Below are 23,375 nucleotides of genomic sequence, written 5' to 3'. Positions count from 1 at the left end.
TCACAAATAAAGTTATGAAACATGAAATTGATAATATCTATGCAATCATCATATATGAAAATAAATGTTATCTTTAACATAAAATATCATAAAAAATGAACTGTAAAATGCTAAGTTCCCTATGGAAATGGGTAAGAACAGACCAGACCCAAGTGCATTTTTATTAAAAAATATAACTAATATACACATGAAAATATCATTTACACTCATTCTGAGTACAAAGAGCAACTAATACAATATAAAATATAACTTTTGTACTCAAAAAATTAGTTGACTTTTAAAATTAAAATAGTTGTTTTAATTATAGAGACAGTCATCTACTGATACTATACATCTGAAGAAGTCTGAATCATGCACAGTGTTGTAAATAAACATTACTTCTATAAAAATAATAAAATAAAAATATGATAATATATAAATTATATAAAGATATAAGTTTAAAACATGTATGAGTAAAAAGCAAATTTGTGCATATTTTTGGAAAAGAGCAAATTATTTAGCAGGATACTTGAAACAATCTACCATCTAGAGAGTGTAATATTATAGCAAGAGAACATTTTAATTATGATCTGATTATTAGTTAAGGAAACTATGTACATTTAAAATTAGTGCACTAGCAAAAATATTGACAAATTCTAAAATTTAAATGTAATTCAATTCATAATATTTTTGGTTTTCTTGAAAATTTTATAAATGAATCATTCTTTTCTAAATGTGATTATGGTAGATGGCAAAGACTTTATGTTACCAATATATGTAAGTACTCAGGAATGGAATAAACAGAGAATAAAGAGTACAAGGAAATACACAACATAACAACAGTAATAATTTCTGCATGATGAGGGAATGATTGTCTTTATTACTGGTCTGATTTGGTAGCCTGATCTGAAACACATAGGAAAATGATCCTCCATTTGACAACTATGAAGAGAAATTTTAAATTGACACCTAGTTTTTCTGACACACTTACTCAACAAGGCAAGTTGAGTTCCAAGTCTGGAGCATCCTGAAACTTCCATATCTGTGTATGGGAGAAAATTGCTTATCTTTTGTTGAGGAACCCAGCAAAAAAAAAAAAAAAAAAAAAGGACTCGGTTTCATATACATGAAAATATTGCTTGATTTCCCCAAAAGTAGTTTGGTTGGTCTTCCATTGACTTAAATCTACAACTGCAATAATAAGTACAGGAGACAAATACTAGGATTAAATGCAGTTTTTGTTTTCCTCTTTAAAACTTTATGTATCTTTTCTCTCTTTTGAAGAAAAAAACCATGCATATTTACTAGTTGTGTATGTGAGCATGTGTGCAAAACCAATTTTGTAACATTTGGGTTATAGGTATCTTTCTAAGGTTACTGAATAAGCTGTTGCATTAACTGATACTGACTATAGAAGCAGTATATGATAACAGAACTTAAGTGTCTCTTGCTGGTTCTTACAAAGAACCTCATGAATATCAATTTATAAACATAATGATGGGCACATTTTTTTCTTCAGTGAAATTCCTTATTCCTTTGTTGATCAGAATACTAGGTTGGTTATACATCTTTAAGTCACTTTTTCATTGTATCCAAGTTATCTGCTCTGCTCTAACAAAGGGAGAATTCAAAACCCAACACTTTTGCAACCATTTTAGGTCAATATTGATGTTTCTAAAGAATGTTTATGGTTTGGGCCTCCCCCGTGGCACAGCGGTTGAGCGCTGGGTTGCTAAGCTGCGCGCAGCCTCTGCAGCGCCTGTTCGATCCCCGGCTGCTCCCCGGCCACCAGAGGAGGGTCCCGCATGGCGCGCAGACCTCTCCTGCCACCCGCTGCTCCCCTCAGCAGTGCACTTCGGTCCGTCTGCCTGCTCTGTTTCCCGCTCTGGCTCTGGTGAATTCTCTCACCCTCCCGTGCTTCTGACTGTACCCAGTGCTTGTATAAATAAATAAATAAATCTTTAACAACAACAACAAAAAAAATGTTTATGGTTACTTGTATATAATATTTATAAATAACAAAAGTCTTTCTTAAATATATTAAGATACAGTTAATTATTTTTACCAGTTATTTTTGTTCTCAGAAGCTTCCTTTTTATTTCTGAAAATAAATGACTATTCACAAACCCACCTCAGAATTTTCTTTAACTCAGAATTTCCCTATGTATGAGAATGAATAAGAAATTTGGAATGACAAGGAGCATGTCACTCTTTCAGTATTTCTCTGTTTTTTTATCCTTATTTTATGAAGTTGGAAAATGTAGTTATTTTGCTCTCAATAAAATATTTGATCCATTCTCAATTTATAAATTTTCCTACTGCACTTCAACAATTTATCTGTGATTTCTGATGTAGAAAACATTTCAAATCTCTTTTAAGTCACTATGATAAGTATTGTTAAATAATATGAATCCAAAGAAAAATAATGCTGAATTACAATTATGACGATTATTTAAAGAAAGCATTTCTAGGAGGTAAGAATTGCACTTCACGAAATGATGCTGGAATGGAAGTTTACCATGTTCTCTTCCCTCCTTCCAGAAACCTAATTTACATTAAAATAATCATACCTAGCATATTTTATGTCTTACAAGTTAAATGGCAGTAATTTGATATATCACCCATTCTAAATAAGTAGCTTATAGGCTTTCCATTATTATGTGTAATCTGTCTTTTTATAAAACCTAAGGAAACTCACCGGAACATATTCAAGAACATCTTCCCTCAACAGAAGGAGAAGCTCTCAGTGTGAGCAGCTGACACTTCGCTCAAAGTTCAGAAAAAATCTGTATCGTCAAGAAAACATAAGTCCATTTCAATCCTTCTTTGGTCTCTGGGGGTTAGACAATAAGTTTTGTTGGCATAGGAAGAATTTGTAAATGCAGTGGGTATTTGGTGTTCTTGGTAAATACCCTGGGGCCAAAACTTGTAATAATATTTTTGGTCCTACAGAGAATTTTTTTTCTGTTGAGTTGGGTTAATTATCATACCGAGTAACCTGGAATTTCAAGTTATTTGTGTTTATTGACAAAATTATTGAAAAATATTATATGTTACATTCATGAATACCCCCCCAAAACTTAGTTTAGTTCTATCAAATGACGTGGGAAGTCATTAGTTTAATTTTAAGTAGATAATACTATAATGCCTAATAAACATACCCCTTATCTGAAAAGGGCTAAATACCATTTGATTGCTACTAGTGAAGCAATGAATTACTCCCTAATCTTATGCCACTAAATGGCAATTTAATTTTACTTTCAGTGGAGAAGTACCAAGTAGTCACATTTTAGAATCTGTGGTAGGGCCTATGGTTTGTCTAGTGTGACATAATAATTACTATGAAAATAAACACACTGTTTCAAGATTAAGCCCACACTGAATAGTTAACAAGCATGCATTTCATTATTAAAAACAAGTCTTCATCCCTGGGTATCATTTCACGCGTGAGACCTTCCCAATCCTTTAATGCCACAAAATAGATCTAAATTGGTTTCTGCAATATATAAACTATCATTTCAACACAATAATTCAACTAATTGTCAATGCATCACACATTTATGAGCTAAATAGTTCATAAATTACAAAGTTGCAATTTAAGTCAACCATTCAGCATTTATATCAGTGCTCCTTAATTTGAGAATAAATCTTCTATTTTAAGGAATGAGAAAAAAATATATAGATCTGATGACATAAAACAACAAAGAAATATGTCTGAAAAAATGCAACTTAAAAATGTGTACACTTGCAAGTTGTTGAGTTCATGGAGGACAAACAGATTAAAAATGAGAAGTGAAAAATTAGAATTTCAAAATTTAAATGACTACAGAAAATCATATAAGTGGAAACACTATCTGGAGTATTGTTAGTAGGATTAGACTGTCTTTTCACATATTAAGAAAATAAATAGTAAAGACATAAATAGCAAAGAAGATTTGGTTCAACATAAGCCATATGTTTTAACATTTGATTAGTAAATACAATGTTCTGAAAATGCATTGAGGACCTATAGTTATTCAGGCCAAATTTGCTTAACAGTCTACATAGAAGTGGAAACACATACTTTTAATTTGGGTAGGATGTTCTCCATGATGATCTCTAATTTTTTTTCTACCTCTAAACTTCTCTGAGTCTAAAGTCATAGCAAAATTATAAAAATTTGAATAACAAAATTCAAGTTACCTTTGCTTTGTACACAAAAATGAAATGATTTTCCAAAATATACATATATTTTCAATACATAAATTTCAAGAACATGAGTTAATAAAACATGCATAAAACATGGCTACATATAGGGACTTTATAATGTTGAGGTGCATCCCACTGCACAAATTGGTAGTTTTTATCATGAGAGGATATTGGATTTTTCCAAAAACTTTGTCTGCCTGCCTAAATCATCATGATTTTTATCATTTTTGGAGCTTGCTCCGCCTCTTTATTCAAAATTGGTTTGTCACATTTTTTATTCTTTATAATTTAGACTTCATATCTTGTATGGTTATAGAAAGTGTCCATTTCCAAAAGGTTATTAAATTTGTTATCATTTCAATGTTCATATTAGTCTCTTATGATCCTTCTTCTTAGTGGCATGTGTTGTAATGTCTCCTCTACCATTCTGATTTTACTTAAGTAAGTTCTTTTTGTTAGTCTGGATAAAGGGTTTTCAATTTTGTTTGTATTTTCAAATAACCATTTTGTAAAAAGTTTTATCATTATGTAAAAAAAGGGGTTTTTTTCCTCTTTTAAAGTTTTTCACTTAATGCCTCTTTTATCTGATGTAAGAGTCACTATCCTGTTGTCTTCTATTTTCCATTTGCATGGAATATTGTTTTCCATCCTTTTCACTTCATACTATGAGAGTTCCTAAAACTAAAGTATGTGCCTTGCAGACAGGAAGTACTCAGGCCTGGGTTTATTCCAAATTTATTGACAAAGTTCAATTGTCATAGAACTTTGTACACATTTAAGATATATAATGTTTTTATTTGCCACAAATAATTTATAAAATGATAATCTAGTAGTATTAGGTAATGTAGTATTAGCTAATAAATGAATCATGTCACATAATTTCTATATCTGTTTTGTCATAAGAACATTTTTCTTATTTTTAACAACTTTGAAGTACGTAGTTAGGTATTATTAACCAAAATCACCATCTTGCCATTGGATTCCCCAACCTGGTCATCTTATCATCAGAAGTCTGTTCTTTTGAGTTGGGTCTTGTTTAGAATTGTTTAGAATTTTCAACATAGTGTTAACATGGAGTTGTTTTTGAGAGAATTCAATTTATTTATACTTTAAGTTATAATTAAAATGTTATAGACATTGATGCTACCTTGAGAGTTGTTTTCTGACTTTTTTTTCTTTGTTTCTTTCTACATTTCTTGCTTCATAAAAACAAAATGACACCATATTGAACAGGAGAAAATAATTACACATCATACATCTCACAAGAACGCTCCAAATAACTCAAAAAAATCAACAAAAAGGAAAGAAATAAAGGAAACAAATAAACAAATGAGCAAAAGAACTAGACAATTCTCAAAGAAGACATATAGATTATCAAAAGGCACTTGAAAAATTTATCAAAATAACTTAGCAACAGGGAAATGCAAATCAAAACTATGAATGCCACCTCACTGCAGTAACAGTGGTCCATATTCAAAAAAGAAAAACAGGGCACTCCCTGGTGCTGCAAAGGGTAAAGACGCAACCTATGAAGGTATCAGCAGCCACTATAGCTCAAGTTCGTCCCTGGCCAGAGAGCTACCTACATGGCGCAGCAGACCTCTCCTGACTCGCCCATTGCTCCCCTCAGCAGTGTATTTCACCCAATCTGCCTTTTCTGCTCCCCACTCTGTCTTTGATGAATCCTCTCACCCCCACCCCCATACCTCTGGCCTGTTTCCCAGTTCTTGTATGCATAAATAAATAAATCTTAAAAAAAAGAAAAACAATAGATACAGCAAATATTGATGAAGATAAGGAAAAAAATAAAACCCTGCGCACTGTTGGTGAAGATACAGGCTAGTCCATGCTATGGGAAAATATTGCAGATTCCTCAAATATGAAATACAGATCTACTATATGACTTAGCAATTCTATGACACAGGGACTCCCAAATGTCTAATTTGAAGAAATATATGCAACCTATGTTAATTGAAGTCTAATTTACAGTAGCCAAGGTATGGAAACAACAGAACAGTGCTTTAAAATTACCTATATACACAAAGTGATTTGATGTTGAGTGTAGGATGATTGTATACATCAGATAGGGGTGTGAGCTTGTCCCCCTGAATCATATACAGTGTGCAAATCACTGTTACCTCAATAAGAAAAAAAATATTAAAAACAGAAATTAAAGTAATCCCATTTCTGTGTATATATTAAAAAATACAAAATCATTACATCAAATAAATACATATGCCACTATGTTTATTGAAGTATTATCAACAATAGCCAAAAGCTAGAAACAACCTAAGTATCCTGGGAAAGATAATCAGTTACAGAAGATGTGGCTCATATACACAGTGGAATACTACTCAAGTGTCCCATGGCTGAAATCAGCCATTTGCAATAGCATGGATGGCCCTGGGGTATTATGCTCAATGACACACTTATACAAAGACTAATAAGTAGGATTTCACTCACTTGTGCTATATAGAGATGCCAAACAAAGAGATGAGCCAAATAATACAAAAATAAACTTTTGGTCTCATTAGTAGCTACCAGTGGGTAGAGATGGAGTTTATCAGATAAACATGTCAATTTTATGGGAAAGGAAAAGAGCAAGAGCTTTAGTAGTGAATTTAATGCAATATAAACACAAATTTATTTTAATTGCACATACCTGAAACTAACATAATGTTGAAAAGCAAAATTATTTTTGTAAAGAAAAAGAGTCATGTATTTAAAAAATGTACAAAATATTTAAACCATATATATATATATATATATCTCACATAGAAGAAAAATTTGACAGATTTAAACAAATGCAAAGTGCATCATGGTCATGGATTGGAAGACATGATCTTTAATTTTTCTGTCTTATGTATGGATTGAATGTAATTCCTATCAAAATCTCAGCTGGAATGTTTGGAAATTGGAAAACTGATTTTAAAGTTTGTCTGAATACACAAAGAACACAGTGAAGCCTAGAATATCTGGAAGAAAATAGTTGGAAAACATAGAGCCCATAATATAATAAGGTACTGTGAGACTACAGCATTTTAGAGTTTGGTATTATGCACATGAACACACACATCAATTGAAAGGATTAGCATCTCCCATACCTGTACCATCATTTGACAACTCAGGTGACATTCATTAGCAAAAAATACTTACTCAATTGCACTGAAATTCGTTGGGAAAACTAATTCTCACCTAAAGACATGGAATCTTCTGGATAGCACTTTGAATATAACAAACCACAATGGCTACCCTATGCAAAAAGAATCTTAATATTAATTAGTGAAAGCAAAAGAGAAAGGGTAAAGCCTTTACTGTAATTATTAATATGTTTTTATCACTTTAAACTTCAATCAGTGTTGCACTGGGGGATTTATTTACACATATTGGCCAATATTTGTTACTCAAAACTAAAGATTTATAGCTACAGAAATTCTGTAAAAGAAACAGAAAAATTATTTTATAAAATATTGTCTCTTGTCCATGCCTTCAAAGCATGGAAAATCATCAAATGATGTTTGCGAACTTTTATTAAGTCAATGATAGAATCTCCTTTTCTATCATTTTTATTCAGTTACTTTCTTTTTTTTAAAGATTTATTTATGTATGCATACAAGAACTGGGGCACAGGCCAGAGGTGTGGGGAGTAAGAGGATTCACCAGAAACAGAGCCGGGAACAGAACAGGCAGCTCTACAGAAATACACTGCCAAGGGAAGCAGTGGGAGAGTCAGGAGAGGTCTGCTGTGTCATGAGTGTTGCTCCCTGGCCGGCCAGGGATTGAACTCGTGCTGCAGAGACTGAGGACAGCTTCACAGATTGCATCTTAACCCCTTGTGCCACCAGGGAGGCCCTATTCAGGTACTTTCTCATGAAGTTTTACCACTGCTTCATTTGCTCCTTTGGTGTAAATGCTCATTTTTCATTTGAAAAATTAACTTTCAGTTCACTAATTCTGTCTTTCCTTCTGTAATGTGCTGATTAATGCATGCATTCATTCATAAATTCTGATCACTACACATTATATTCATATATTTACTCTTTATCCTTTTATATTTTTAGTTCTGTTAGCAGAGGATTCTATTAATAATATTTCTATTTTTCTCCTTATATCCTTTTAACATTTAATAACATGTATTTCTGCAGCACTCACAGATTATTGCTATTTAAACATGCCTCCCACATGTGTGGCAATTGAACCATTGCAACTTTATAGAGGCAAAGAAATGGCATAATGAGATATTTGCAGAGTGACCTCAGCACATGGCTCAAGGAGGCCTGTGAGCTTCAGAGTCTTAAATGAGCCAATGGGTGCTGAGAGTCTGGTCGTTCCATTGCATTGGAGGAGTAATGTTTATAGAGCGATTGTGTGGATATTGCTGTTACTCAGTTATGACAAAACTCTAATATGACCACTTCCCTTATGCTCACTTCCTGTTAGTTTTATTTGTGCTTGACTGTATGATGTTTGGTTAACCAAATTGTTTACACTAGTGGTTTCCATGTCCCCTTATCCCACAAAAGTGCATAAATCAAAAGTAAAGATGCAGCTGGGGATAGTACGGACCGAAACCGCCCAGGAAAAGTGTTTCCGGTTTTCTTTTTTTGTTTGTTTGTTTGTTTTGTGAAAAAGCATTTTAGATACTGCTGCCTCTGAAAAATCAGTAACTTAAAAAAAAAAAAAAACAACTTCATCTTTATGGCAGGGCTAAATTTCCCCCTCCTATACATGGAACGTTAAATGGGGAAAATCTTAACAACGTGCTCCGTACTCTGTATTCTTCAAGAAGACATCACATAAATGCATAAGATAGGCCCCTGTCTGTATCTTTAAAAGTTTCCTTGTAATTTAGATAAAATCTCTTGAGAGTTCAAAGTTCAGGCAGAATTTTCAGAACTATCTAGAGTTGTTCCAAGACTAGAGTCCTCAGTCTTAATTATTCCATAAACTCAATTTTCACTTGTCTGGACTTATATAAGCCAATAGTTTTCCCAATAAATATTCAACATCTCTCTCAACTGGAATTTACAGTTGGGCCTCGACAAAAGATTCAGGCTTGTCCTTTTTGGAAAACCTTTCTTAGATCTGCTTTCATAGCTTGATTTCGCAGGCTGTAAATCATTGGGTTGAATGTTGGGGGCACAACTGTGTACATAATAGTGAGCAAAATGTCCAGTGCACTTGGAGAGTCAGAAGGTGGCTTGAGAAACTCAAAGACGCCAGTTGAAAGGAATAAAATGACCACAGCAAGGTGGGGAAGGCAAGTGGAAAAGGCCTTAGCTCTGCCCTCAGCAGATGGCATCCTCAGCACAGTAGAGAATATCTTGATGTAGGAATGGCCAATAAAGGCGACACAAAGAAATGCGACAAAAGACAGGAAGGCACTGACTCCAATATCGCTGATAAATTCATCAGAACAAGAGAGTTTTAGGAGCTGGGGGATGTCACAGAAGAACTGGTGAATAATATGGGAACCACAGAAGTGCATGGAGAAAATGGCAGCTGTGTGCATGGTTCCAGAAATGATGCCACTGATCCAGACACTCAAGACTCCTAGAACACAGGTACGGACATCCATGATGATTTCATAGCGCAGTGGAAGGCAGATGGCCACGTAGCGATCATAGGACATCACTGTAAGCATGGACAGCTCAGCCTCAGCACAGAGAGTGAAAGCAAAACACTGCATTACGCACTCCCCGAGGGAAATGTAGCCACTGTGTATGAAAGATGTATAAATTGACCTTGGCACAGTCACGGAAATGTAGCACAGATCCAGAAAGGAGAGATGTTTCAGGAAAAAATACATGGGTGACTGCAGACTATTGTCCATGGAAGTTGTGGTGATAATGAGGATATTGCCAGTTACCGCCACCATATATAAGACTAAGAACAGAGAAGCAAGGAAGAGTTCTAATTCAGGCTTGGCAGAAAATCCCATCAGAAGAAATCCACTCATAGTGAAATTAGCCATAGTCCTTCTTAATTTCCCAGTGATGGTAACTGCAAGACAAGTTGGGATTCATGAAAGAAAATTGAAATTTCCTTTACATATAACCTAACTTGGACTCAATCAAGTTGGCCAAGAAGTCATTTGTAGAAATCACACTTCATCACAAATGTGAAGTTGTTCTGTATACTAAAAGCCATGTCAAGAAATTTCAATATGCTTTTATTCAGTTACGGAAACTTGGGTAAACAAGGTTCTAAATTTTAATCACCCATTTCAATCAATGAAAAATGAATGTGCATAGTAAAAGTTATAAGATCTTTAAAATATATAAATACATTAATAGCAGTATGGAATACTCAGTGTTCATTTATATTATAATTTTTAGTTCAATGTACTCGCATTATTAAATGTTCTTATCTACTTATTGTTTCTCATTAATTGTCTATATATCATATCCTATTATATACAATTGATTTATAATTGCAATTTTTTATTTTATATATAAGAGGAAAATCTCTCCATTTTTCCCATGTATTTTCACATTAACTGGAATTATGCAACTCAAAATTAGTAGGACTTATGCAATAAATATGATATATGAATAATCAGTATCATTCACACAAAAGATCATAAAAATTCATTTGAAAAATGTTAATTTCCCTAAGGAAATGGAAAAGAACAGACCTTTTGCAGTGTATTTTTATAAGAAAATATCATCACTAATATACACATGAAAAAATAATTTTACTTAAATTCTTAATTAAATAATATATTGAATATCTATGAATTGTATTTTTGTAACCAGAATATTGGTCAAGATGAAAAGTAAAATACTCAGTATTATTAATTATGAATAAAGAAATCTAGTGTTATCATACATCTGAAGAAGAAAATGTAGACCCAAAATCATATAGTGCAGTAAATCGATGCTATAACAATAAAATTAATGCTATTAAAAATATCAAATATTATGTTTATTTCACATAAATACAGAAAAAACTTAAAACAGCCAAACATTATGGTGAAATTTGTGCATGCTGTGTGGATAAGAGCAAATTATTTAGCAAAAGCTTTGAAACAGCCTGTATGTTAAATCAAGAAATTTATATCTAGGTGACATTTTAAATAGTCACCTGAATAATTGATATTTAGAAAACTATGCTCATTTAAAATTAGTGCTCCAGCAGAAAAAAATATTGAAAATCTTAAATTATAACTGAATAAATTTTTTAGGATAACATTTTGATAGAAAAGACTTGGAACCAATGAGTGAATCCCTGCTTACATCAAGTAAAACTTATTTAAAAATTGGTCATGTGTATGTGTGTGGGGGGGGAGTGGTTGTTGGGAATGGGTGTGTAAGCATGTATGTCTTTCTGTGTATTACAAAGGGACATTATAATACTGTTAAATTAAAGCAACTAATGTTATATTTAAAAATATTGAAGAGAGACTTTAAAGATGACACCTGACAATTCTAGACATTATAATGACATATTTGCTCATCCAGGCATTGTTTCTGGAGACTGACACTGAGCAGTGAGGTTTCTGGAGATTCCAAGAACTTCTAATTCTGTGTATCTGGGAGAAGGTGGCTTAATTTTCTTCATGCTACCCAACAAAAACGGTATATTCCTTATGGATGAAAATATTTCTTGATTTACACAGAAGTACTTTCTTTGCTCTTTCCATTAATTTAAATAGACTAATGTTAATAATTTATACAGTGGCCATATAGTGAAATTAAATGCAATTTTGGTTTTCATCTTTAAATCTTTGCTTGTCTTTTCTACCTCTTGAAAAAATATTTAATTATTTTTAACATTACATACATATGAACATTAAACCAAACATCTGTGTGTTTGTGGATGTGTAAAAAGATATTTGTCACATTATGGTTTGTAAATGTCTAACTAGCAGTTAATATGCTGTAGCCACAACCGTCTGTATACCTAAAAAAGAGGCAGTGGTATAAAGAGATTTAAAGAGTCTCTTTTGTTGGCTTTTAGGTATTGTTTCAGGATAATTTAGCCTTTCTTTATGAGCTATTACTTTAAATAAGAAGATAAGAAGATGAACATTGTCACTTTTTTCTTCTATGAAAGTCCTCCATTCAGTGCAAATCCACAGTTTTACTTCTTTCATTCAACTATTTCATTCTCTCCAGCTTATTCACTGTCTTATTTTTATGGTGGTATTCAAAATCTAACATATCACAATGTTTGGTGAGTATTTATGTTTTTTAACCATTAATGTTTAAACATTAGGTAGATATTATGTTTCAAAAAATAATAAAAGTTTTTGTTCATTGTATTGAGTGATGCCCTTTATGAATTTTACCAGTTATTTTTCTTAAAAGTCTTATTCCCTATATTTCTAAATATTTCCTTAAATTTTAAAAATTCCCTAAATTTCCCTATATGTCTAAAATTTTGGCCATTAAAAAGTCATTTCCAGAATTTTTCTGAATTTTCTCTACTTCACAACTTTCACTGAGAATTAGATCAGCAGGCTACAATAATGCTTTGAAGGAATTTTAAGTCATAATCTTTCAATCTAAAAGATTTCTTTTTGATCTTTAGACTGTGAAAATTGGAATATGTAGTGACTTTATTCTCATCAATATGTTTAAATCCCTCCCATTTTTCATTTTTGTACCATATTTGAACAATTTATCTGTGATTTCTGACTTGCAAGCACCTCCTATCATTTATATGTAGCAATTATAAGACTCAGTGAATAATGTGAATACAAGGAGTATCAGAGTGTCATCCCATCACACATTCACACTGCATACTTCTAATATGGTTGTGTAATGAAAGGCATGACTAGGGAGGTGGGAACTGCACTCTGCAAAATGTTTCTGGAAAGGAAAGAGTTTACAATGTTCTCTCCCAGATCATAATTTCCAAGTAAATAATCATAGATCACGCATGATATTTCATATTTTACAGGTTAAATATCAGAGGCTCATCTCTCATTCACTCAAAAACCAGTAATTTGAGTGCTTTTCATTTTTTAGTGTAATCTATCTTTTTAGAACCTAAGGAAACTCACCAGAGCATAATCAAGAACTTCTCTCTGCAACTGAAGGAGAAGCTGTCAGTGTGGGTAGCTGACATTTAGCTCAAAGTCTTGATTTCTTGAGTTCAGTTACATTCAGAATTATCTGAACTTGAGAGAAAATAACTTCGTTTCAACCCTTCTTTGGCCTCTGGAGGTTAGACTATGAAGTCACTTTGGCACTAGCAGGGTCTTTGGTGCTGTGGGTATTGGTATTCCTGGGCAACACCCTGGGACCAAAATTTGTAATTACATTATTTGTTCCTACAGAGTATTTCTCTGTTGAGTTGATGTAATGATTGCACCCAGTTACCTGGAATTGCACCTTATTACAAAAACATATTGAAAGTGGATTAAAACCTTGAAGGTATGACCTAAAACATGAGGAAAGAAGCATAGACTATAAATTCATTGATATTTTCTTTAGTGAAAACTTGAGACCATAAAATTACTTGGGATTAAACAGAAGCAATAGGGCCTCCCCGGTGGTGCAGCGGGTTGAGCGCAAGCTGTGAAGCTGTCCTCAGCCTCTGCAGCACTAGTTCTATTCCCAGCCCAGCCAGAGAGAAACCCACATGGTGTGGCAGATATCTCCTGCCTCATCCGCTCTTCCTCTCATCAGTGTCATTGGTCCATCTGCCTGTTCTGCTCCCTGCTTTGTTTCTGGTGAATTCTCTCACCCTCCTGTGCCTCTGACCTGTACCCCAGTTCTTGTATAAATAAATAAAATCTTTAAAAAAAATTAAACAGAAGCAATAGGTTTACTGCCATCAGCTTAGATATGACTCTGGGGATTAGACTCTAACATCAAGGGGAACAAACACAAAATCAACAAAATCAACAAAGGACTGCATCAAACTAAAGACCTTCTGCACAGTGATGGAAACCATCATTAGAAGTAAAAGATGACCTACTAATAGGAGAATATATTTACAAACTGTATATCAGATAGGGGATTAATATCTAAAAAAATATAATCAGTTCATACAATTTAAAATGAAAAAAACAAACAGCCCAATTAAAAATGGCCAGAAAATCTGAATAGGTGCTCACTGTAGATGACAGATAGCCAACTGTCTCATGAAAAGATGTTCAATTATTTTATTGTAGGATATGTACATCAAAGCCACAATCACATCTCATCTCAAGCTTGTGAGAGGCCATTATCCAGAAGACAAGAAGGCACAGGTGCTGGAGAAGAGGAGGAGAGATGGGAATCGTTATACACTGGTATATTAATGCAACTACTATGTAGAACAAGATGCAGATTTCTCAAAAATTTAAAAATAGGGCCTCCCCGGTGGCGCAGCGGTTGAGCGCTGGGTTGCGAAGCTGCCCGCAGCCTCTGCGATGCCGGTTCGATCCCCGGCTGCTCCCCGGCTCCGGAGGAGGGTCCCACATGGCGCGCAGACCTCTCCTGCCGCCCGCTGCTCCCCTCAGCAGTGTACTTCGATCCCTCTGCCTGCTCTGCTCCCCGCTCTGGCTCTGGTGAATTCTCTCACCCTCCCGCACTTCTGACTGTACCCAGTGCATGTATAAACAAAACAAACAAACAAATAAAATAAAGAAATAAATAAACATGCCTCTATAAAATTTAAAAAAAAAAAAAATTTAAAAATAGATCTACTATATGATCCAGACATTCCATTCTTGGTTATCATTAAAAGAATGTGAAACCAGTATTTTAAAATAGAGATTGTATTTACACCAACAAAGAGGTAGAAACAACACAAGTGCCTATCAAAATCAGCAGGCAATTCTAAAACAGACATTCTGCAGAGAAGGGGTGAGGAAGGGATCAAAAGAAGGGAGGGAACAGCATAAGGGACTATGGTGTTGGTGCACAGGTGAAATGGTGGTGGAAATTCTATAAGGACTACACCTGAGAAAGGAAAGCAAATTTTACAATGGACTGTTGAAATAAATTAAAAAAAAATAAATGAACAATGATGTAATATATATATAAATAATAAAAGCAGAGACAGAGTTAGCCAAAAGGAAAAAAAAAAAAAAAGACAACAAAGAATGATGTGGCACATGCACACAATAGATTATTACAGATTTAAAATGGCTGAAAATCTGCCATTTGTCACAACCTTGATGAGCCTTTGATTATTATGTTTAGTGGAATCAGTCAAAGAAGAACAACATATGATTTTGCTCATGTGCTGTATAGTTAGAAAACAAAGAGATGAACTAACAACAACAACAACAACAACAAAAAAACTTTTGAACAACTAGTGCTTTCCAAAGGGAAAGGAGAATAGGAGGGGGTGACGCAGGTAAAATATGTCAATAATATGGAGCTTTAGTGTTGAACTTGATGTAATATATACACAAGTTGATTTTTAATCATGCACACTTGAAATAATGATATTATAATGACATGTGGTATCCATTTAGAGAATGGATTTGAGGGCCTCCCTGGTGGCACAAGGGGTTAAGTTGCAGATCTATGAAGCTATCTGCAGCCATGGCAGAATGAGTTTGATCCCTTGCTAGCCAGGGACCTGAACCCCATGGTGCAGCAGAACTCTCCTGTTTCACCTGCTGCTCCCTTCAGGGGTATATTTCAATCAATCTGCCTGTTCTGCTCCCCACTCTGTCTCTGATAAATCCTCTCATCCCCCACACCTCTGGCCTGTACCCCACTTCTTGTATGCATAAATAAATACTTAAGTCATTTTAAAAAGAAATTGATTTGATTTTAAAAAAATTCAAAAACCATTACAGTGAAAAACTGTTATAAAGGAGAAAAGTATTCCTGATGACATAAGTAAAAAAAAAATATATATTCTGGTCATGGATTAGAAGATATTATTTCTTTTCCTGCTTAATATATAAATTTAATAGTTTGCCATTGGGGATTCTAAAGCTTGTAAGGATATTGAAAGACTCTAGAGAAGCATAGCAATCTGGAAGAAAAGAGCTGAAAAACTTTGAGTCCTTAATATAGTAAGGACTGTGAAACTAGTTCTGAACAGAGTTGATATTATAACCATGAACCTATACATTAATAGAACAGACTAGAAACTCACACACTTATACCATCATTTAACAAAATACAGGTGAAATTCATCAGAAAACAATATTTCTCAATTAATGGCACTGAAATTCTGAGGACATGATTTCTCATTTAAAGACACAGAATCCACCAGTTATCATTTGAATAAAAGAAACCAAAATTTCTACCTCACAACTTTTGTAAAACTAATTTTACAATGGACTGTTGAAATAAAGAATAAAATGGTAAAATTTTAGCAGAAATTATAAATGTTTTGTCTTTGTTATATTATATTTTCAATAAGATACCATGCTTTTGAATACATTTTACATATATCAGCAAATATTTGTTTTGCAAGACAAAAAAATTAATATTTTAAAATGTATCTTTCTCACTGCTGTAAGATGGTATCTCATTGTAGTTTTGATTTGCATTTCCCTGATTACAAGTGATGCTGAAATTTTTTTCATATGCCTGTTGGCCATTTGCACTTCCTCTTTGGAGAAGTTCTTTTTCAGCTCTTCTGCCAATGACAGGATTATTTACTTTGTTTTTGTTGAGTCTCTTTAGCTCTTTGTAGATTTTTGTGATCAGTCCTTTATTATTAGTGTTGTGTGGGAAAAAAAGTAGCTACAACAAATGTTAGCTAGGATGTGGAGAAAAAGGAACACTCCCACACTGCTGGTGGGAGTGCAAAATGGTCCAACCATTATGGAAAGCTGTGTGGAGATTCCTTTCCATATGATCCAGCAATTCTACTCGTAGGTATTTACCCAAAGGACACAGAAACATTAATCCCAAAGGGCACCCGCACCCCTGTGTTTATAGCAGCACTGTCTACAATAGCTAAGCTTTGGAAACAACCCAAATGCCCAAAAATAGATGACTGGATCAAGAAGTTGTGGTTCATATACACAATGAACATTACTCAGCAATCAAAAAAGATAAACTCATGCAATTTGCAGCAACATGGATGGCGCTGGAAGGGATCATGCTCAGCAATATAAGCCAGAAAGAAAAGAAAAATAGTGGATGCTCTCATTAATAGCAGGAATTTAGAAAATCTAAATACAGGACCAGGAAAAAGACTAATTATAATAAAGTAAAAATCAAAATCAACAAGCAACTATAAACCAGAGACACACTATGGGATGGGGAGGTAGGAAGGATTATGGTCAAAATAAGGGGGTGGGATTGTAAGGGGACTATCACCAATATGAAAATGCATACATTGTGCAAAAATGAAAAATAATGTAAAAATATATAAAATTACAATAAATAAATAAATAAAGATACAGAATCCATCATATACCATTTGAATAAAATGAATCAAAACTACTTCACAGCTTGCAAAATTAATTATACAATGGATTGTTGAAATAAAGAATAAAGAAGAAAATTTTAATGATAATTATTGTTTGGTATGTTATTTCAAATGTTCAGTAAGATACCATGCTTTTGAATTTATTTTATATGTATCAAAAATTTTGTTTCTCAAGACAAAATTTTTAAATTTCTATTAATTTTGGAAAAAATAGAAAAATCTTTTTCAATATTGTCTGTTATCTTTACCTTTAAAGTGTGGAAACATAGATGAAATGGTGTTTGGGAACTTTTATAAGCCTGATAGACTCTCCTTTTCTATCATTTATGATTCAATCTCTTTTTCATGCTGTTTTCTCCCACTGTTTCGTGAGTTTATTTGGCAGAATTTCATATTATCACATTTAAAATTTGTCTTTCAGTTCATTAGTTATGTCTTTATTTGAGATATGAGATGATTATACATCCATTGATTTCGAAGTTCTGATCACTGCTCACTATACATCCATAAGTTTATTTACCTATCTTTAAACATCACTATTCCTTTTGTTAGTATACAATAAAGCCATTAATTTGCCATTATTTCCATAAGTGATTTTAACATTTAAGAATATGTATTTCTGAGCAACTCAAAGATTATTGTGTGATTTAATATTTCTCTCACTTGAGTGTCAAGTAATCCATATATCTTCAGAGACAACAAAGTGGTATAGAGAGAGTTGCAGAGTGACCCCTGTGTATTGCTCCGGGAGGCCCTGAAGTAGATAGAGCCTTAGTGGGGTGCTAACTGGTCAATGGGTGCTGAGAGTCAGGTAGTTCTACTGAGTTCACAGACACCATATGATATCCCAACTCCTAGGGGAATAGTGAAAATGAGAAAGAACCTCATGTTACTGTTTGCCATCATCCTGACAGAAATCATCAGGGAAGAGACTACACTGGCTTCTTTAAAATTATGGAACTTTTTCTCACACCTAGTTTTGTGCAGCGACATAGTAATCTACACTGTTTACGAAAGTAATTTTCATAGTGCTACTGAATGACTGATATGACAGTCAATGTGCTAGTTTCTCAATTTACCGGTAAATTTCTGGTTGCCTGTTTGGCTCACCACAATGTGAGTATCAGTTTGGGCCCCCTCCCTCTCTATTCCTAAATAAAGGACACAGTCATGAGTGAAAATATAACTGGTCTAGACCTAAATATATTATATCCAGGAGAAATGTACTTTGAGATAAAACAGCATTTTGGAAACTGCTTTCTCTGGGCAAATTAGTAACTTCAAAATAGACAGATATCAAGGTTTATGGAAGAGCTAACTCTCCCAATTCTGGGTAGATGACACTCTCATCTTTTTTTTTAATCAATGCACAGACAACAACAACTAGACATTTCCCCAGATCCTTGCCTTATTCCTCTGGAAATTAGAGAATATTTTCATCCAAGAGCACAAAGCTTGGGCAACTTTTCTGAATTATCTGTAGGTTGTTCCCAGGCTTGAGTCCACAGCCTTGATTCTTTCATAAACTCATTTAATTTTCACTCACTTCGATTTATTTAACCCAACAGTTTTCCCAACATATTGTGAACATGTCTCCCAACTAAGAATTAACAATGGGCTACAACAAAAGAGTCAGTCTTGTCTTCTTTGGAAAACTTTACTCAGAGATGACTTTATGGCTTGATTTCGCAGGCTGTAGATCATTGGGTTGAGTGTTGGGGACACAACTGTGTACATAATAGTGAGCAAAATGTCCAGTGCACTTGGAGAGTCAGAAGGTAGCTTGAGAAACTCAAAGATGCCAGTTGAAATGAATAAAATGACCACAGCGAGGTGGGAAAGGCAAGTGGAAAAGGCCTTAGCTATGCCCTCAGCAGATGGCATCCTCAGCACAGTAGAGAATATTTGTGAGTAGGACACTCCAGTAAAGATGACACCAAGAAAGGCCATAGCAGCTAGGAAGACACTGACCCCAACCTCGCTGATGTACTGATTAGAACAAGAGAGTTTCAGGAGTTGGGGGATGTCACAGAAGAACTGGTGAATGGTATGGGAACCACAGAAATGCACGGAGAAAGTACCAGATGTGTACAAGGCTCCAGAGATGACTGCACTGATCCAGACGCCTATCACTCCGTGAACACATGTGCTGGCATCCATGATGATTTCATAGTGCAGTGGAAGGCAGATGGCCACGTAGTAGTCATAAGATATCATCATGAGCATGGACATCTCAGCAGCCGCAAAGAGAGTGAAAGCAAAACACTGCACTATGCATTTCCCTAGGGAAATGTAGCCTCTGTGCATGAAACAGTTGTGAATGGACCTTGGCAAAGTCACAGAAATATAGCACAGATCCAGGAAGGAGAGATGTTTCAGGAAGAAATACATGGGTGACTGGAGACTATTGTCTATGGAAGTTGCTGTGATAACGAAGATATTTCCAGTTACCACCACCATGTATAAGACTAAGAACAGAGAAGTATGGACAAGTCCTAGCTCAGCTGTGGCAGAAAATCCCAACAGTAGAAGCCCACTCATAGTGAAATTCCCCATATTCCTTCATATAGCCATCACACATCATTTCTGTGTTATGTTGTCTATAAGACAAAATGGAACCATTCAAAAATTATTATTATATAACCTTTCAGTGAAGGAAAGGATGAAGTTATTTGAAGAAATCATTATTAATATGAAAGTATTTCTCAATACTAACAATCATGAGGAGCATTTTATTTTACTTGACTCAGTCATGAAAACATAGGTTAGGGAGATGATTATGTGATTATCGAGCATTTCAGTGAAAAGAAACCCAAATGTATATAATAGAATTAATAATATATATTTGAATATTTATTTATTTATTTATTTATTTATTTATTTATTTATTTATTTATCATAGAAGAACTGGGTGTAGGCCAGAGGTGTGGTGGTAAGAGTATCACCAGAGACAGAATGGGGAACAGAGTGGTGGATCTACTGAAATACAGTGCTGAGGGGAGCAGCAGATGAGACAGGAGAGGTCTGTTGTGCCATGTGGGTCAGCTCCCTGGTCAGGGATCCAACTCAGGCCATTTTGGTGATAGTGCAGAGACTTAACTCATAGACTACCATGAATGCCCTAAAATACATTGTTAAATGCATACTATTGTTATCATGCTGTATGGCATTAATTTTTATTTATATTTAAAAGTTTTATATACTTAATACATTCACATTCATGAAGTTTCTTATTTACCTTTTCCTTTTTATTAATCATTCTATCTCTTTTTATACTATTGCAACCACAATGGATTTGTGGTTGCAATTTTATATTTTTTTTCATGTGATAGGATACATTCCTCGTGTTTTTTCATCTGACTAAATATTTTCTCAATAAATAATATGATGAAAATCAAGCTTATAATACCTACGTAATAATCATATATGAAATAACCATTATCATTAGCATAAAATATCATAAAAATTTTTACTGTAAAATGTTAATTTCCTATGAAAATGGAAAAGAACATACCTGCCCAAGTGTATTTTTAAAAATAAATAGAAACAATATATATATGAAATATAACCAATATACATATAATTAACACTCATTCTGAGTACAAAAACAAAACAACTATGCAAACAATTCTTGTACTCATAAAATTAGTTAACATTTAAATTAAAATAGTTCTATTAATTATAGAGAAACTGATCTATTGGTATATGCATCTGAGGAGGTCTGAATCAAGGCCCAGATCACATATTGTTCTGTAAATCAACATTACTTAAATGAAACCAATAAAATTAAAAATAAACAAATATGATATCTGCTTAATAAAAATAAAGATATAAAGTTAAAACACATATGTAGTAAAATCAAATTTGTGCACACATCCAGAAAAGAGAAAATTATTAGCAGAAGACTTGAAACAATCTACCACCTAAAGAATGTAATTTTTAGCTAGAGACCATTTTAATTATATTCTTTGGTAATTAGTTAAGGAAACTAGGTTCATTTAAAATTAGCACAGCAACAAAATATCAACAAATTCTAAAATTGAACTGGAGTTGTTATATTCATGATAATATTCTGGTGGTCTTGAAAATTATAATGATGACATTTTTTTTTCTGAAATATGATCTGATCACTATGTGGATGACATAGAAGGAAGACACACACACTGTATGTTATCAATATGTGTAAATACTCAAGGTTGGAGTAAGCAGAGAATAGAGAATATAAGGAAATACAATACATAACAACAGTAATAATTTTTGCATGGTGAGGGAATGATTATCCTTATTACTGGTTTGATTTGTTAGCCTGACCTGAAACACATAAGAAAATGATCCTGCATTTTATTTTTCAGCCTAACCTCCATGGATGCACCAGAATAATTTATTTGGAAGCTGAGGGTGATTGATGTTTCTAAATCCTGTTGGGTTTTATGTAATTTAATTGGAAAATTGTCTGGATTAATAGAAAAGACTTGACTAATGAGGGAGTTGCTTGCATACACAAGGAAACTTATTGGAAAAATTGTTTCAGCCTTATTGTCTGTGTTTGCATGTGATTGTATATATGTGTGGGTGTCTTCTGGAGTGTTACCATTAAATTAAATCATTATTTTATATTTAGACCACATTGAGGAGACACTTTTAAGAAGACATCTGACATTTCTAAAGATCATGATGACACACTCAACCTGGCATATGAGGTATCTGGAACCTCCAGAAACTTCCATATCTGTGTATAGAAGAAAATTGTTTATTTTCTGTTAATGAACCCAAGTAAAAGAGAATCAGTTCCCTATATGTGGAAATATTGCTTACTTACCCGAAAGTATTTTGGTTGGTCTTCCATCAATTTAAATCTGCAATCACATTAATAAGCACAGGAGCCAAATAGAGGGATTAAATGCAGTATTTGTTTGCATCTTTAAAACTATATAACTTTTCTTCCTTTTGAAGAAAAAAAATTGTGCATATTAACTCAATTATGTATGTATGTGTGAGTACAAAAACAATTTTGTCACATTTGGGTTATAGATAACACTCTAAGATTACTGAATATGCTGCTGTACAACTGTCTGTGGTACCAAGTACAAAAATAGTATATGATGATGGGACATGACTGTAACTTGCTGGTTCTTACAAACAACCTCAATATTTTTTGTCTATTTTTATGAGTATCTATTTATGAAAATAATGATGGTAACATTGTTTTCTTCAATTAAATCACTTCTTTCATTGTTGATCAGAACATTCGGTTGGTTTTACACCTTTATTTTACTATTTTATTGCCTCCAAGTTACTCACTCTGCTATAACAAAGGGGGAATTAAAAAATTCAAAACTTTTACCACAGTTTTAGGTCATATTGATGTTTTTAAACAATGTTTACTCTTCACATAGATATAATGTTTATAAAACATAAGTCTTTTCTAAATGTATTAAGATACATTTAATTATTTTTACCAGTTATTTTTGTTCTCAGGAACTTTCTTTGAATTCTGAAAATAATGACCATTCACAAGTCCACTTCAGAGTTTTCTTTAATTCAGAGTTTTCCCAGGCCTCCCTGGTGGGCAAGCTGTTGAACGCTGGGCTGCGAAGCTGCCTGCAGCCTCTGCAACGCCAGTTTGATCCCCGGCTGCCGGGCAAGGGTCCCACATAGCACAACAGACCCCTCCTGCCAAGCCCGCTACTCCCCTCAGCAGTGTATTTCGTCAGTCTGTCTGTTCTGTTCCCCGCTCTGGCTCTGGTGAATTCTCTCACCCTACCATGCTTCTGACTGTACCCAGTGCTTATATCAATAAATAAATAAATAATAAATAAATAAATCTTAAAAAAAAATTCAGAGGTAGAGGATCAACATGGCGG

The 23,375-nt window shown here is 33.8% G+C and overlaps 1 protein-coding gene across 1 annotated transcript; it reads right to left on the bottom strand.

Moving 5' to 3' along the window:
- Positions 1-9,217: 9,217 nt before the first annotated feature.
- LOC311167699 (olfactory receptor 14J1-like) lies at positions 9,218-10,141 on the bottom strand (the record flags this gene model as incomplete). Its single annotated transcript, XM_084228750.1, has 1 exon — positions 9,218-10,141. One exon carries the CDS (start codon positions 10,139-10,141, stop codon positions 9,218-9,220), a length of 924 nt encoding a protein of 307 aa, XP_084084876.1.
- Positions 10,142-23,375: the final 13,234 nt, after the last annotated feature.

The sequence above is a fragment of the Talpa europaea genome (genome assembly GCF_964194135.1).
Source record: "Talpa europaea genome assembly, chromosome: 2".
Taxonomy (NCBI): Eukaryota; Metazoa; Chordata; class Mammalia; order Eulipotyphla; family Talpidae; genus Talpa; species Talpa europaea.
Note: the sequence above shows the minus strand (reverse complement) of the source record. Positions and strands in the feature narration are given on the sequence as shown.